Here is a 10853-nt window from a genome sequence, read left to right on the forward strand (position 1 = left end):
TCTTTGAAAGCTGAAGTACATAAAGTATGCTGATAAAACAACTTGAGCAAAAAATATTAACTTTTCAAATTCCACTTTTAATTTCAAAATAAGATGGAATGGATTACTGTGTGATGCCAGCAATTTTTTTTTTTTTAAACTGCCCCTGATAAGTGAACATGTGAATTATTGCAAGTCCTATGGGGTCATTTCCCCCAGAAGTTATGAATATAGTGTACTCACATTGTGGATAAATGTATTATCCCAAGCTGCACTATGTTGTATACTCCCATATACCCAAAAAAGCATGTGTAGAAATGTGTATTCTGATGGTTGATACATAGCTTTTAAAACTTAGATAGTCACAATTCTCAGGTTTTTTTATTCCTCTCTGATAAAAAGTCCACATTGATTAGAAGCTCAACTGACCGTTGTGATGGCTGGAGTCTTCCCACCTTCCTCTCCTTCGGCCCCTTCAGCATCTGCTTCCACCTGATTGAACTTACCAATCTTTTTCAAACTCTCCAGCACAGACTTCAAAGTGTCTTTCAGGCTGTTCTCCAGGATCCAGCCTTCACTTTCACATTCAGGGTCTTCAGGATTTGCGATGCTTTCCAGAGAGGTGTGCAGAAGACGCAAGCCAATCATCACAGCCATCTGCGCCATGCAGTGGAAAAGACAGAGCGCGTCAGGCAAGCCTTTACACCCTTGTCCACATCTTCACCGTTCTCTGCTATCAGCAGCTGGGGCTGGTGGTGTGAACAAAATGCCAAAAGCACCAAGCAGCCTAAGGGCTGCGGGAGTCCTCCAAATGAGAGGAGATCCTGAGCAGCCTTCCCCCTTGGATGGCCAGTGGGGTGGAGGGGGAGCTGGTAGGAGGGAAATGGCCCTTCACATGGAGGAAAGGAGAGGGTGGAGGTCTGAAATCGGTGAGTGCCACAGGAAGTGTGGCTGTTGATAAGCAACACGTGAATGCATCAACTTAGGAAGGAAGTATGTGCCGGCTGCTGCAAAACAGCAGCTTTGTGTGGCCTTGTGCACAGGGGGGCTTTCCACGTACCCCGTCACAGGGTAGGTGCCTCCTGAGAGATTTTAATGAAACCTCTGCTCCCATGCACTAGAGGTACATAAAGCTGTTTATATGTGCAACAACATGCTCTGCCACCATCCACTTGATTTTAACTCTAAATATTTTTATTTCACATTGACCTTAATATGTTTGGCAAGTATATTAATCTGATCAAGGAGATACTCATGAATCAGCATCTGTGCAGAACAGAGCAACATTAGGATTTGAGCCATCAGCTCGCCCACTTCAAATTCTGGTTTTGTTTTTATATAGGTATGTGCAAAGAAGGAAACCAAGGCAGGAGGTCATCTGTATCTCTCACTGGTTCCATCTAAAACAAATTGCTATTTCTGATAAAATATTTATCAGTCCCAGCAGCCCTGACTGAGACTCTTTCTATGGTACTACACTCATGTAACACCCCTGACACCAGCAACACCCCAAACCTGCCTCCAGAGAGAATGTTTTTAGCCAGTCTCCTGCCTTCTGACACAGTTCAGAACAATCTGACCTCCACCGTTGTGGTGCTTATGAAGAAAAGTGATTGATTGATCTGTGAAGTAGAGAAAGAAAAAAAAGGCAGTGCCTAGAAGAGCCAGCTTGATGAGGTCGTTGAGCAGGTGGTCAGGACAAGGAAGCAAAAGACTAGTTTAGTCTTTTGTGCACTAGGTAAAGCTGAGATCGAGACCACTTATTGTTAATGACCTCATAGGATTTGTTTTGCAAGGGAAGTGTAATGCCTCTGTTATGCTATCCAAATTCCCAAGCAAGTGGTCTTCCTAAACCCTAATGGTTAACGAGGTCGGCATTGCTGTGTGTTGGTTACCTGGTGGCACAGCTGAGGTCCCACGGAGAGCTGCCCTGGACCTGCAAGGTGCTGCTCTCTGTTGGCACTTTTGAACTAGAGATGGAGGAAGCTTGCAAACTGTCATGCAGGATTACAGCATTGGGTAGCTGGGCAGATTTGAAGTTGGGATTCAGCCACATAGCGTGGCCAATTACAAAATTCACATTTGGCCTTTGGACTCATGGGACTGCTCAAGCATGTGCTTCTGTGGACCATTCGTTAGCCTGTCTACCCTGGTCATCCTGCTTGTGTATGATCAGTGTCTCCAAACTCTTGGAAGACTAAAGGGTAACCATTGGTTAGCCTTGAAATTTTCAGATGTTGATGTTTCCTCAAGACCAGAAAGGGAAAATCATTTGTCAGACAAACAAGCTTCATCTAATACTTCCATATCCAAAGGCAAATTTTCATCCTGTTCAACACAGGAACACATGACTTGCAACACCTTGGTCCTCAAAGAAGGTTCTAATGGCCCTGAATCTGGAAATAGTCTCATTTTGTTGTGGATCTACCCAATACTATGATGACTGCAATCAGTTAAAACACCATTCTATAATGGTCACAAGAAGTCACAAATCACATCGTACTAGTCTTGGGATTTAAAGCCCTTGACATCTTCCTTTCAATCTGAGTCCTAGTTTTGCTGCTTTCAGTCATGCGACTAATATCTTTCCTATTAATGGCTGTTGCAAGTAAAAATTAATAGGACTGGATGCAAAAGATGGCCTCTGCGTTGCTCTCCACTTGTGCTGCATCCCTGTATGTCAGCAGGAGCTTTTCTTTGTGGCTGACTTACTAAGTCCCACTATTTGACAGCAAAATTAGCTGTACTTACAGGCTTCCTGGATGGCTCTAAGTCACTGAATACGATTGTGTTTTAAAAAAGGAAGGTGCTTGTGTGGAAGGGAGCAGCTGACCTGCCCTCAGATGAGATTCTGTGACATTTTCTCTCAGTTTAAGACTTCATTTTCTTAAAAATCTTGCTCAGAAAGATTTTAGGTTCCTGGGGTTGAGATTTGCTAAAAGCAGTGCAAAATGTTTGGGCTCTCCTCACCTCCTCTAACCTGAGCCTGCCTTCTCTGCCAGCTGAGAAGAGAGTCCAGGAAGCTGAAGACAACTATCTGGCAAATTAGTCTCTCTCCTATATGATAGCATAGAGCCTTGGACTATCAGTTTTGCTGAAGTAATTTATGTTGTAAATTATTTAATCAGAACCTTTAACACAGGCCCATATAGCCCCATCTCTCCATTTGCAAGTCCTGGCCAGGACACTTAGAGCTGCATGCAATGCATAGATCATATTATCGGCAAAATTATGGAAGGTAGCTGGATGTGTCTGCTGCCTCAAAAATGTATGTTAATGCCTTAGCATGCTTCAGCTTTGTAGAGATACTTTGAGAGACCGAGACAGGCAGGAGAAATGGACTGACAGGAGCCTCATGAAGTTCAACAAGAAGTGCAAAGTATTGCACCAGGGAAGGAACAACCCCATGCACCAGTATATGCCGGGGGGTGACCAGCAGCTCAGCAGTAAAGGGCCTGGGGCTCTTGGCGGACACAAAGTCGAAAATGAGCCAGCAATGTGGCCTTGCGGCAAAGACGGCTAATGGCATCCTGGGCTGCATTGGAGAAAGCATTGCCAGCAGGTCGAGGGAGGTGATCCTTCCCTGCTACTCAGCACTGGTGAGGCCACAGTTGGAGTGCTGTGTCCAGTTCTGGGCTCCCCAGTACGAGAGAGACACGGACATACTGGAGAAACTCCAACAAAGGGCCGCTGAGATGATGAAGGGACTGGAGCGCCTCTTCTGTGATGAAAGGCTGAGAGAAGTGGGACTGCTCAGCCTGGAGAAGAGAAGGCTCAGGGCTGATCTCATCAGTGTGTGCAAATACCTGAAGGGAGAGTGCAAAGGAGATGGGAGCCAGGCTCTTTTCAGTGGTGCCCAGTGACGGGACAAGATGCCGTGGGCACAAACATTGGAGCTTCTGTTTGAACATCAGGAAATGCTTTTTCACTGTGAGGATGACTGAGCACTGGCACAGGTTGCCAGGAGAAGTGGTGGAGTCTCCCTCCTTGGAGATATTCAAAAGCCATCTGGACGTGGTCCTGTGCAGCTGGCTCCATGTGACCCTGCTTGAGCAGGAGGGGTTGGACCAGATGACCTCCAGACTCCCTGCCTACCTCAACCATTCTGTGGCTCTGAGTTGTAGACCTGTCCTACATCACTATCCAGCAGAGAAGGCCTGGACATCAGGGTCCCAAAGCTAGTCCAGTCTCGCTGAGCGATGATTTCCCCTGCCCAATGGACAAACTGTCATGAAAACTCTTGTCATTTTACAGCAACTTTAAAGTGGCATGAAGAAAAAGGCCACGGTGTTTCTCCAGGGCTGGGTATGGCCAGGCTGGGCTGGTGCATCCCCCTGCACCACAGCATGCTCAGCCCCTTGGTAGGTGCCAGCGGAGCAAAGTGCGTCCTTCTGGAGGGTCCCTGTTCCCCTACTGCCTCTGGGCTGGTTTTGAAGGATATTGGGAGTTCACTCCTAGTGTTGAATGCATCGGAGAGTTTACTCTCCAGCGCATGATATGCAATGCACCTCCCGCTCGTGTCTCATTACTCTTCTGGGTTCCCACCTCCTGGAGCTCAGTGCTGGACTTCCTCTGTGGAATGTGAGATGTGAGATGAATCTCAGGGTCTCAGCCATCGCAGTAGCTGTGACCTATCTAGAGCCGCATGTTTATACAAGTGAAGGACCTGGAGCATTTCAGGAAATGGCTACTGCCCTCCCTTCCTTTTGAAATGCCCTATTCAGGGCACCCTTGAACCCCCCATTTCCTCTTTGCTGGCAAGGCGGGTCAAGACGACAGCCAGGCTTGCTCTGCTTGACCTTCTGCAGTGGAGCCCATCTGTTTGCCAGGGTTTAGCCTGAGGAGGCTTAGCTAGAGCAGGTTGTGATCTTTTTTTGTCACCCTCATGACCAGTTGTCACTCCAGGGAAGCCTACAGCTTTTGCTAGTAAAAGCAGCACGTGGATAATAATATATTTCCAGAAAATATGACATGCTGCATTTTTTTCAAATAGAAGTTTTAATACTTTGAAACAGGTTCATTCTTCCTTGCACCTCATATAGACGCGGTAAACCTAAATGGTCTTCCCTGAGGTCCCTACACCGATTTGGCACATTATGTTTTTCTACAGCTCAAAGTAACAGCTGCGATTAGTGTTTCCCTCCATGCTCTGTCCCACTTCCCACAGGTCAATACCACCAATGCGGCTGGAAGAGTCCTCCACTGGCCCCCAGATGGGCTTTGCTGGGGAGGTGCGGTGGCCGTGCTGCTGGCCTGAGTTTACAGCGGCTCCAGGTTCAAAGCAAACCAGGGCGCTCCTTTGCTTTTGTGCTTTTCTTTAACTTCTCAGCACGTTGGTCTAAGGGAAAATGAGAAGCGCAGAGCCAGCATGCTGGCTCCCCGCTGGGCTGCACCCTGGTCAGTCTGAAATCTTATCTTGGCCAGGAGCTGGGACCTCTGCTATGCTCCTACTCAGTATAAAATTGCTTCCTACCCTGACTGCAATTCAAAGAAAGTGGTTATATTTCAAGGGAGACTAAATTAATGTCTCCTTCCTGCTTTGCTTCCTCCTTTCAAAGTTTGTCTTAAAAGCAGAGGGAGTTTGAGACCCAAATCAGGACCCTTTATGGTAAAATATCAGGCAAGTCATAAATATCCAGGAGGGCAAATTAATATAACCCAGGATTGTGATATTTCTTTAAAGCTTTGCCCTGAGAGTCCTCTGATTACCTGAGAAAAATCTCACCTTTTATTTTGAAAAAGATGAAGGAAAAAAGAGAAGATCATATTTCTCATTACACCACAGATTGAAAATACTACCCGGGTGTACTTTGAAGAGTTAGAAACAAAATACTGTATTTTTATTGCTGCTATTAATGATAATGTATCTCTATCATTAATCTCCTACAAGTCCGCAGAGGTATGTTACAGGTCCCTAGTCATGATTTTTCACAGCTGGCATTAGTATTTCTGTGCATTTTCCCCTGAGTTTTTGAATCTCCTTCTGATTTTCATATACAGCTGAAATTTCCCTCTCTTCAAGAACTCTTCATTTGAATTTGGGCTGAGACATGAGCTCCTCTTTCTTTTCTTACCAGAAAAACAGTGCTACAAGGAGGTAGTACCTTTCTTAGCTGTGCAGAGTGGTTATTTTTAAAATAACACAACATGAAGTAACTTTATGGTATTTTTTTTTAGTTCACAGATTATTTGGGTAGGTGTTTATTTTCTAAAAAGCGTCTTCATTCCTGGAAGGGTGTTGCCCAGTGCTTGTATCAAAATATAACACGTCTTTTTTTTAAATTTGTGTTCATCTAAATTTTTAAAAAGCTGGCTGAATAATTTAAAATAGGCAGTGCCATTTGCAGCAGCATTTCAAGGGTTAGAAAGGGTCTGCTGCACTCCGTGTCGCACAGTGAGCTGCACCCTCCCCGTTTGCCATCCCATCCTGCCCTACCTCTGCATCCCGAGCCTCACGTGCCAGCCCTCGTGCCGCTGCCAGCCCACGCTCCCTGCGTATTAGTATTGATTAAACACCCCACCTAGAAAATTGGCCATCTCCCAGAGGCAGAAGGACATGTTTTCCTTGCATTCAATGAACAGTATTTTAGCAGCAAAGCTGTACTTCAGGTTATGGTCCCCACAAACACCTACACTGGGCAGTATCTGCACCTGTTTGCATATGCACAGTGGTTTTGGGGAGCAGAATAAAATAAAATTAATCCATCTACTTCACCTAAACCACTTCTTGTGACAAAAATGATTGATGGAGCTGATGAACGATCTTAAACCAAATGCTGCCCTGAAGGTGGACACTTGCGCATGGCTCTAGGTCTTATTTTCATCAGCACATAAACCCCTTAATTGCACTTTCTGTCCCACAAATTACTGCCACCTCTTTCTGATGTGCTGCTTTGTGTACTTTTCATTCCCCACTAATGGTGGCACAAGTAAAATGAATGCATCTGGCAGCTGAGCCCTCGCACACTCTTCCTTGCTCAGCACCCTGCATTTGGCAGAAAATCGGTCCCTTTTTCCCTCTTGCTATGGGATACTCGAGGCTCTGGCCCCTTGCTCTGAAGAGGGGGTCTGCAATCTAATACCCACCCCACGCTTCCCAGCTCTGCCTCCAGCCTGGGACCTTTCAGGCCTTATGCAGATATTCACTACTAGATGTTTTCTCAGCCAAAGAATGGCAGCAGACAATTTATTTTAAATAGATATGATCTTTAACTTGAAAGTCCACGCTGAAAAACACGCTGCCCTTCCGGAGCTGGCGCTTTGGCAAAGTGGGGCTGAGGGCAGAGGGTTACCTCAAAAAGCCAGACGAGGAGGACGACGGCACCCATGGAGCTCATCATACTGCTGTAGTAGTGCAGGAGGGCTTCCCGGCAGCCACGGCGCCAGAGGTTGAGCTCCTCCGTTTGGTAGTCGTAGCTGTAGTGAGCCGAGTTGTTGGTGACCTGGTACTGGATGCAGGGTCTCGGTGAGCTGGGGTTGCAGCAGCTGAAAGGGACACCGTCCACCAAGTACCTTCCGTCCACGTTGCTTTTGATCCGACTATGGGCAAGGGCAGAAGGAAGCGTGAGCACACACGCACACACACACACAAAGATATACTGGAGCAAACTTGCACGAGAAAGGAAAGCAAAGGCAACGCAGATTTTCCACCATGCCTCCTGGCCATGCTATTTCTCCACACCCCCTGCTTATATAGTGGCGTTTGTCCCCAGTGTTTTTCCTCTCTGAAATCCTTTTCTATGTCAAGGCTACACTGAGTCTATAATTAACTCTTCATGATGGAAACATGCCCTCTCGGGTCACTTCTTCAAGGAAATTAATTTTTAAGAAAAGTAAATGGCAGTGAGAAATTTCAGGAGGGGCAGTCAGAAAAGAGTGCTCACAGCATAGTTAGGGTGGAAGGGAGATGCTGGAGGTGACCTGAGCTTGGAAAAGGACCCACCATATCCAGCTTGTCCATTGGTCCAGCAAGCCTAATAGCTTCTCTTTGATGATAATAGCTCCAGGAAGGGGTTATGCATTTATTCTTGGCTTGGGAAGGTAGCCAGTATTTAAAACATGAAATGTGCTTCAGCAACAGGATGTTGAAAAATTTCTGAAGTCCTTGCAGGAGCTCCCCAAATGTTGTTCATTTGAGACTGTGGCTGCTCTCCATAAACAGCCATTTAGTCTCTGCCTTATGAGATGTTTAGATGAGAGGTGCTTAGAAGGCAAATAGTTCCACTGGCACTGCAAAAAAAGGCTAATAATAAGAGGACTGCAACTCTAACAAATGCCCATTTTGCTTAGAAAAATCACAGAATGGAGAGCCCCAGTGATCTAGAATGGTGAAAAATTCTGAGAGTTGCTTGTAGGTTTCTATATGGATATTTTGAAGTTGTGCCATAGAGAGAGAAGTGATTGCAACAGCCTGGTGAAGCAAAATTCCACTTTTCAGTCATGACCTAAATATATCTAAACGCCAAATGCAGTTGAGGTTTTATCTCTAGATGTGAAGTGTGCTCTGAGTTGGGTCTAATTCCCATTGATGTGTAAATGCTCCACCAGTTTCAGAGAAATTGGATCACACCTTCACTCTACAAATAATATAAAAATCACACTGCACGGGATGGACTCCCACCTTCCCTGGCATTAAGGAGAATTTTGCTATTGACTTCAAAGGGGCCAGAATATCCCACCAGGAATGTGAGCAGAGATTGTGCACCACCGTGTAGTTCAAACCTTGAATTCACTCATTAACATCTATTTGTGAATTTTTAATGCCCTATTTCCTGCCTCAGTAGTACAAAGAAATTGCCCTGAGTCTCAGTCCCAAACAAGACATCATTTATTAAGCACAATATAACCTTGTTTTCCCTCTGTGCTTGCCCTTCCACTGCTGCTGGATTAAGTTACAGCTCTCAAATCTCCATATAATGCTGGCAAGGTGAACTTATTATGTTTCCAAGCAGTTATTTATACCCATGGGCATACCTTCGCAATGCAAATACTCCCTTATTAAATAGTGAATGTATTTGTTATAACCCCGCAGTGCAATAGGTTAAGCCTGTAACAGTTTTCACTCTAAAGTCCTAGTTCAGAATTGCAAAAACAACCAGACCACCCAACACATCAAAACAATATGCAGAGACACACACAAGTGAAATACCATTTACACAGTCAGGCAGGGATCCCAAGAGATACATGAAGCTTTGTTCAAAATTACTTCAGACATTTTTAACATAGGCAGTATATTTAAAAGGCAGATTGCTTCCATTTTACAAGACCCTTTGTGCAACCAGAGAGTATGAACATTAACGAACGATGTTCCCAAAGAACTCTGAATAACGAACTCTTCCTCCAATGCTTCATTTTTTAAAATGTTGTGGATATTTATGCTCAATGCTCATGTTTTTATTCCAAAAGTGCATTTGTTCTCATGTTTATTTTTTACTTGCGCTTATTGTGCCTAACCTGATTTTGAGATTACTGCCTCTTTGGGCACTTGACATCAGAGCTGTTAAGGTGTTTCTGGTCAACAATCCATTCTGGTTTGTATAGAGGAAACTAGTGCTGGTTTCATGTGAGGTTTAAAAAAATTAGGCACAAATATATATGTTGAATGTGTTTTTATACAGGAGAGAATGTAGAATGCTTTTGGCTACAAGGGACGCCGTGCAAAGCTAGGAATGTCAATGGGTGTTGACAGCTCAATATTGTCACAGTGCTGAAGCAATCCATTGAGTGAATACAAAAATAAAATTCTAAATCTTAAGGATTTAAAACACATGAGTTATTGGTAAAGCATTACTGTTTCTATTTGTTTCCATGAGATTGATTAGTTGCCAATATCTAAAGTGGAGTTTTAAAAGTGGTGCCAGCAGTATATATCCAGCGAAGTCTTTTTTAACGAACTTAATAAGTTGCATTGAAATCTGCTCTAGGAATAGTGAAGTTCTGGTACTTTCCTGTTGATTTTGGGAGTAGGTGTGTGGGGGTAATAGTGGGTTTATAAAGAGATAAAAGATAGTAAAAAAATACTATTTTAACTCTGTTTGCATCACACTGCGTAAGAGTGAGAATCGTATTTCGGTGCTTTATATTTTATGTTCTGGATAATGTTAGAAGAATTTTTTTGTCAGGAGAGGAAGCAATCTAGCTGAACGTTTGGGAGGCTCATTAAGCCATAGCAGAGAAAATACCCTTTTTATACAAAACCCCCTCCAGACAGTGCCTGTTATGATGTACATTTATTTAATATAATACTGATCAAAGAACAATACTATGTGATACAAACCCCACAAAGTCACTTACTCTTTCACTTCTTTGGAGCTGAAGTCCAGATATCTGTTGCTGATCCACTGAATTTCAAACCAATCTTTGAAGCCGTTGTTCCCACAGCATTTGAACTCAATTTGGAGCATGTCAATGGTCTTCTTCATGAAGCATCTTCCGGGGGTGTCCGTGTCCCGGTAGAACTTCATGCCGTTCTTGAGCCCCTGGGCCAGCGTGCTCTCCAGAGAGCCCCGCATGAGAAAGCACATCAGAGCCACAAAAAAAATGAGTGTGTTAAAGAAGAAACATAGTGCCAGGTAAGGTTTCAGCAAAGGCTTCCACTTGGCAAATTTAGTGGGATCCAGAGAATCGTAACAAATTTTGCCAGCAAAACCATTGAAGGCGCAGGATAATATACCCATCAATATCAAAGAATTGGGCACAAAGTGGCTTTCAGAATTGTCCATTACTTCGCTTCGCTTCCGGAGTTCAATTTTGAGGAACAATCCCATGCTAAAAACAAGGATTCCAGCAAACACCGAAAACCAGTTCATGAGCCATAGTCCCTGCGCTAGTTTTACCCGTTTCTTCTGGTTAAATTTGACTTTCAGCAGTGCCAT

The 10853-nt window shown here is 44.4% G+C and overlaps 1 protein-coding gene across 1 annotated transcript; it reads right to left on the reverse strand.

Moving 5' to 3' along the window:
- Positions 1-399: 399 nt before the first annotated feature.
- On the reverse strand, positions 400-10853 carry PRPH2 (peripherin 2). Its single transcript, XM_009486236.2, has 3 exons — positions 10273-10853; positions 7272-7518; positions 400-636 (listed from the first exon to the last, which is right to left on the reverse strand). Exons 1-3 carry the CDS (start codon positions 10851-10853, stop codon positions 400-402), a joined length of 1065 nt encoding a protein of 354 aa, XP_009484511.1.

Source organism: Pelecanus crispus, chromosome 3, assembly GCF_030463565.1.
Source record: "Pelecanus crispus isolate bPelCri1 chromosome 3, bPelCri1.pri, whole genome shotgun sequence".
Lineage (NCBI taxonomy): Eukaryota > Metazoa > Chordata > Aves > Pelecaniformes > Pelecanidae > Pelecanus > Pelecanus crispus.